Source organism: Sorex fumeus, unplaced genomic scaffold (genome assembly GCF_029834395.1).
Source record: "Sorex fumeus unplaced genomic scaffold, SorFum_2.1 ptg000098l, whole genome shotgun sequence".
Lineage (NCBI taxonomy): Eukaryota > Metazoa > Chordata > Mammalia > Eulipotyphla > Soricidae > Sorex > Sorex fumeus.
The window spans coordinates 21,490,943-21,497,645 of NW_026606155.1; the positions used below are offsets into that span (position 1 = coordinate 21,490,943).

General features: G+C 47.5%; 1 protein-coding gene across 1 annotated transcript in view; it reads right to left on the reverse strand.

Moving 5' to 3' along the window:
- The window catches only part of YLPM1 (YLP motif containing 1), an 81,186-nt gene extending 77,333 nt beyond the window's left edge, over positions 1-3,853 (reverse strand). The window contains exon 1 of the mRNA XM_056133526.1: positions 2,635-3,853. Within this exon, the coding sequence (XP_055989501.1) occupies positions 2,635-3,504 (870 nt within the window). The 5' untranslated portion in view covers positions 3,505-3,853. The remainder of the gene's footprint in view (positions 1-2,634) is intronic.
- Positions 3,854-6,703: the final 2,850 nt, after the last annotated feature.

The following is a 6,703-nucleotide window of genomic DNA, read 5'->3' on the forward strand; positions in this document are numbered from 1 at the left end:
GTGGTGAGGTGGGATGGGAAAGATGAGCAACGTGACCTCTGTCTGCAAGGGGCTTACCTGAAGAACAGAACCAAATAGGGGAACTCAGGTAATAATGTATACAACACCCCTGATGGAGTCAGATAGAGCTCAACAGGCTGACCACATGTTTGCATTCAAGAGCCCTGAGCTCAACCCCTGGGAGTAGCCCCTAAACACCATCAGGTGTGGCCCAAACACCCCACTACTGCCCTCCCCACCAAAAAAAATCCACCATCTGAGTACTGCGAGTATAGTCCAAAACAACAAAAAGAGTATCCTTGATTATCTGAGATGTAACTAAAACATAAGGTGGAAGAGAAGGTTGAGAAAGCTGAGATAAATTCCAGTCAGAGATAAGAAAACCTAAGTAGGCTTACAAGGTTCTACTACAGGGGTTGGAGCCATAGCATAGCGGGTAGGGCAGGTAGGGCGTTTGCCTTGCACATGGCTGACCCAGGCTCGATTCCCAGCTTCCCATACGGTCCCCTGAGCACCATCAGGAGTAATTCCTGAATGCAGTGCCAGGAGTAACCCCTATGCATCACCAGGTGTAACCCAAAAAGTCAAAAAAAAAAAAAAGGAAGAAATCCAACAAGGTTCTACTAGAGCTGGCCCACCTCTCAAATCTCAACTTCCACCACTCTTTCAAATTTCAAAGAATTGGAGCCACAGGATACTCATGAAATAGGTCATGATAATAGAAGAGTAGGAAAGCAGAAAAACAAAAGAAAGTAGTGTCTACGGTATTTCTATTAAGGACTGGTCTGATTTTTCCCTCCTCCACTCCTTGCCACCCAAAAGTTAAAAATAGATCACATTTATCTCTAAAAGACCAGAAAAAAATAGTCTAGGAGAGATGAGGCTATGAAGGTCACATTTTGATTTGGACTAACTTGTACTATTTGACAACAAAACGACTCGGAAATTTCACAGTGGAGTGGAAAGGAGGCAGAAATTCTGCAATCTGGGTAAATAACCTGATGACAGCCAATTGATTCTCAGGAATTCATTCTATTGTATTACTCCAGGATCTCAAGTCTCTCTTCCTAATGCTATGCAAAAATACCTTGCTTACTTGTTTTTAATTTCTAATGTCAAACCACTGTGAAATGAGAATACTGCGTTCCTATTCTTTGGAAATTTGTTCATGCAAATCTGAACTTATGAGGTTAAAAGATGTTTTCTCCTTTAAGTAATTCATACGCATGGATAGTGTCTATTTTAAGAAATAACAAATGAAGGGCTGGAGAGGTAGTACAATTGGTAGGGCCTTTGCCTTGCACTCGGCCGACCTGGGTTCAATCCCTGGCATCCCATATGGTCCTTATAGCACCACCAGGAGTGATTTCAGAGCCAACAGTAACCCCTGAGCATCGCCAGGCGTGGTCCAAACACCAAAATAAATTATTCTATTTTAGACTTACCTTCTTTTCCTTAAACTCCTCTTTTTGGGTGGTATGGTTGAGGGGCACATACAACTGGCTGTGCTCAGGGACTAACTCCTGGAGATGCTGGGGAGGAGGGCCATATGTAGTCCAGGGATCAAACCAGGGTTGACTACCTGCAAGGCAAGTAGCTTACCCTCTGTACTACTCTGTACTACTTTTTTTTTTTTTTCACTTTTTGGGTCACACCTGGCGATGCACAGGGGTTACTCCTGGCGGTGCTCAGGGGTCCATATGGGATGCTGGGAATTGAACCCTGGTTGGCCGAATGCAAGGCAAACGCCCTACCCGCTGTGCTATTGCTCCAGCCCCCTGTACTACCTTTTTAAGGGGGAATTCATTTACTTCTGGTACTCAATCAATTCTGCAGCATCACTTCAAACAAATGTTCTAGAAGAGACTGATACCACTTTCTCAGGAAGGAAAAAGAAATCACAAATTTTCTTTTTTTTCACCTTAGCCAAGATCCAAAACAGTCCCTCGGAAAAAGTAACAACAAAGCAATGGAACACACTGGCCAGATCTTAAAAATTGCCTTTAAATGACAATGGGTCAACTTCTTAAATGATCAATAGACCACGCTCTCCCCGCCCAAAGGGTCAAATGTGTAGTCTCACCTATGCACTGGCGGGTGTATCTCTAAGCATAATCAGGGAGCTCCTGATCAAGATTTCCATCCTTCATTTGCTGAGAACTCCCAACTCACAATGCTGACAGCTATCAGTGATGCCTAACGATTTTCTAAAGAAGCTAACAGGTCCCACGATTTTATATACATGATGGCCCTCCGATCTTAGGAGATCTTCGTTCAAAGCACAATTTTAAAACAAGATTCTCCCCCTAACGAACGACAAAAATCTCCACTTGGTCACAGGAGACCAAGGCACTCAACTGAATGAAAGAACCATCCTCACGCCTCCGTGGAGTCTATAAGCATCCTTTGCGCCCTGGTCCATCCACACTGGGCTCCTTGCACTGCGGAGCGCCCAGACCTCTCCGGGGCTTCGGTGGGATCCGCTGGCGTGTCAATGGGTGGTGGTGTGCAGCAATCCTTCACCTCCTCGGGGTTAAGGCCCCGGGTTCGGCTCGCTGAGCCCCCCACTCCCACCCCCCCCATCCCCCCCCCAGCTAGGAGGAAGACAAGTCTCGGGCAAACGGGCTTCCTTACCTGTGGAGTCATGGTCGAGGGATCCGGCTCCGGGGCAGCCTGCTGCTGGTCAGTGCTCTTGTTCTTGGCGCCACTCTCCAAAGTCTCTGGCTGGGCAGCGGCCTTACTCCCCGAAGGGGTGGACGGCGGAGGTGGAGCTAGGTGCTGGGGCTTAGGATGGCTCTGGGAGGGGCGGGAGGGCGAGGCCTGAGAAGAGGGCAGGTAAGACTGGGAATGGCTCAGATAGGACTGCGAGGAGGAAGAGGAGGAAGAGTAGGAAGGGGTCGGGGCCAGGTAGGGCTGGGAGGGCGGCGACTGCGTCGGGGAGGGCTGGGCCGGGGGCAGGTAAGGCTGGGACGAGGCCGGCGGGTAGTAGGAGGGGGGCGGCTGCGGCGGGGGCATGTAGGATTGCGACGGGGGCAGGTAGGAGCCCGGAGGGGCGGGGGATTCGGGGGGGGAATCCAGCTCCATAGGCACCAAACCCGGAGGCCCGTCCCGCTGGTGGTGGAGCATCTGGTGCTTGTACTGCTGCTGCTTCTGGTAGCTGAGGGCCGGCCCGGGCGGCGGGGGCATCGGCGGCGGCGGGGGCTGCCAGTCCCCGTAGCCGCCCCCCGGCATCACCGGCGGGGGCGGCAGGGGGGGCGGAGGAAGATGATGGGGCTGGAGCACGCACTGCATTTGCTTCTGGTGCATCTGCTGCAGCTGCTGGAGCTGCGCCAGGTGCTGCTCGCGGAAGCTCATGAAGCCCGAGGAGGAGGGGGCCGCGGGAGTCGTCGAGCTCGAGTACCCCGGCCCCGGCGAGGCCTCAGGAAGCGCCACCGGCGGCGGCGGCGGGACCGGCGGCGGTGGGTAGTGGCTGCTCCCGCCATACCGGCCCCAGTTCGGGTACATAGCGGAGAAGAAGGCGCAGGGCTCGTCCCCGCGCCGTTACTCGTCGCAACCGACCTCCGGGAGCTGCGGCGGCGACGGCGACAGCCGGAACTCGCGGCGCCTACAGGCCCCGGAGCGTGTAAACGGAGCGCGCCAGGGCGCCTGCGCTCCCGACCAGGGCCCGCGACCGGGAAGGCGGGGACGCGGCCCGCGGAACTGCGCCTGCGCAGTGGCCACCGAGAGGAGAACAAAGGCGAGATAGAGCGGCCCCCTGCTTGGCGACTCTCGGTTGCCATCTTCCTTCAGGTTCGGACGATGTCAAAGGGAGTCGAATGTTCTTATAGAACCGAGAAACCATAGAGTGTCGTAGCCGTGAAGGGGGGGGTAGAGATCCTATTGCTTCACGGGTTCATTTTTGAATGAGAAAAAAAAAAAAAGGTTCCAATTCACAATAGCAACAACAACAAAAAGAACAAGATACAAGTAGGAATGATTCTGATCCAAAACCAGTGGAATATACATAATATACATATATATATATTTACACACACATATATCAAGAAAATTCCTGAACCATCGAGAATCATTTCCAATAGAATTAAAATTAGAATAATGGACAGGCTTATCATGGTTTTGAATTAAAAAAAGGAATAAACTGTAAATATGTTCGTTTCTTAAAAATGAATAAATTTAAAATTACTTCTATTCAACTGGGAACTAATTTGAGAAAAATAAAAATGTGGTTTTAAAGTCAAGCTAAGACTGCACACATTCTTATAGGCATGGAAGAGGCAACATCTGCAGAAATTGTGAATGGGAATAAATGGGCTTTTAGTTTTTGGAATAATTCAACACTTACAAATTCATGTGGGAGAATCTCAGCTGAAATGCGGATAGCAAAAAACAGATGCAAAGACTGAGTAGAGAGGACAACCAAAAATTAAGTCAATCTTCTTAGCCTAATGCTAAATCTTACTCCTCCGGCTTATGTGAATCACAGAAAAAAAAAAGCTGGTACACACTGAGTTCTGGAATAAAATTATCTCTGAAAATATTATGTGTGCCACTTGGTCAATTGTGTGTCACTTAAAGTTTGACCTTGTTTCCATTATAGCAAGTCAGAGAGAAGGTTAACCTCTCACAGGAGGTGGAAAGAATAGAAAGTTGGGCATACCTGGATTGAACTTTAGTTGTGTTATTTACTGTTATTTGCAGGGTAACATGTACATGAAATTGTAGATCATGAGTGTACAGCTTAAAGAATTTCCATAAACCAATTACATTTGTGAAACCAATATTTGCATCAAAAAACAGGACTTATTTTGACTCAGAAATTCCACTTGTATTTTTAATATTTTCAATTAAAATTACAATTTTTTTTTTTTTTTGCTTTTTGGGTCAAAGGGGTTGCATAGGAGTTACTCCTGGCTCATACACTAAGGAATTACTCCTGCCGGTGTTTTGGACCATATGGGATACTGGGAATCAAACCCAGGTCAGTCACGTGCAAGGCAAATGCCCTACCTGCTGTGCTATTGCTCTAGCCCCTGAAATTCTCCTTAAAAAAAAAAAAGTAGGGGCTGGAGCAATACCACAACGGGTAGCCTCGCATGCGGCTGACCCTGGTTCGATTCCGAGCATCCCATATGGTCCCCTGAGCACTGCCAGGGATAATTCCTGAGTGCAGAGCCAGGAGTAACCCCTGTGCATGGCCAGGTGTGACTCAAAAAGCAAAAAAAAAAAAAAAAGTAAAAAAAGTAAAATGAGGACTGGAGTGATAGTGCAGTGGGTAGAGCAATTATCTTGCAAGTGGTAGAATTGGGTTCCATCCCAGGCAACCAATATAGTCTCCTGAGCCCTACGAGCAATGATCCCTGAGCACCAGTGGGTATGACCCAAAAATAAAAATGTGAAATGGACCAGGGTGATTACTTTAGGTGCTTGCATATGGTTGATGCCCAGTTTGATCCCCAGCATCACATATGGTCCCAAGAGTACTACTGGGAGTGATCTGTGAGTATAAAACCAGAAGTAGGGGGGCTGGAGTCATAGTACAGCAGATAGGATGTTTGTCTTGGATGCAGCTGACCTGGGACCTATCCCTGGTATTCCCTATGATCCCCCAAGCACCACCAGGAGTAACCCTTGAGCATCGCTGGCTGTGATCCAGCAGAGAAAGAAAAAAAAAACAGGAATAGGGGCCAGAATGGTAGTACAGTGGGTAGGGAATTTGTCTCTTACGCAGCTGACCTGGGTTTGATCCCCAGCATCCCATATGGTCCCCCTAGCACTGCCAGGAGTGATTCCTGAGTGCAGAACCAGAAGTAACCCCTGAGCATTGCCCCGGACGTGACCAAAAACAAACACAAACAAAAAGCCAACAGCAATAAGCCCTGAGCACCACTGATATGGTCTAAAAACCAAAAAAAGAGAAGAAAAATGTAAAAATCAATGCAAGGCAAGGCACGTGCAAGGCAATTTACTATAGTAATCACTAATGATTTTATTAGATGCAGAAAATTGTTTTATCATATATGATTTTTTTAAAATTGAGAGCTAGAGATATTGCTAAACATCTGAGAGCATGTTATTTTATTTATTTATTTTTGCACGTAGGAGTTGTGGGTTCAATTCCTGGTTCCACATGGTCCCCTGCGCATTGCTTCATAGTATCATCAACCACATATGTTCCCTGTGCACTGCCAGGAGTGGTCACGGAGCAAAGAGCCAGGTGTAGTCCCTGAGCCCCTATATATAGTCTACCAGGTATGACTATATATATGTACATATATACACATTTACATATGTACATATACACACATGTGTATGTACATATATGCATATAAACATACATACATGTATATGTACGTGTACATATATATGGGAAGGAGAAGAAAATGATGTTAGTGAGAAATATAAAGGGGAATAAAAAAAGTTTTATTGATGAGAAATGAAATTAGGTGAGGAAGGCTGGTAATCTCTGTGTTTTCCTTTTCCATATGGCTCAGGCAGGTTTTATTTTATTTATTTTTTGGGGGGGGGTCACACCCAGAGATGCACAGGGGTTACTCCTGGCTCTGCACTCAGGAATGACTCCTGGAGGTGCTGGGGGACCATATGGGATTCTGGGAATCGAACCCGGATCAGCCAACATGCAAGGCAAACGCCCTACTCACTGTGCTATCGCTCCAGCCCCTCAGGTAGGTTTTAGCTACCAGAT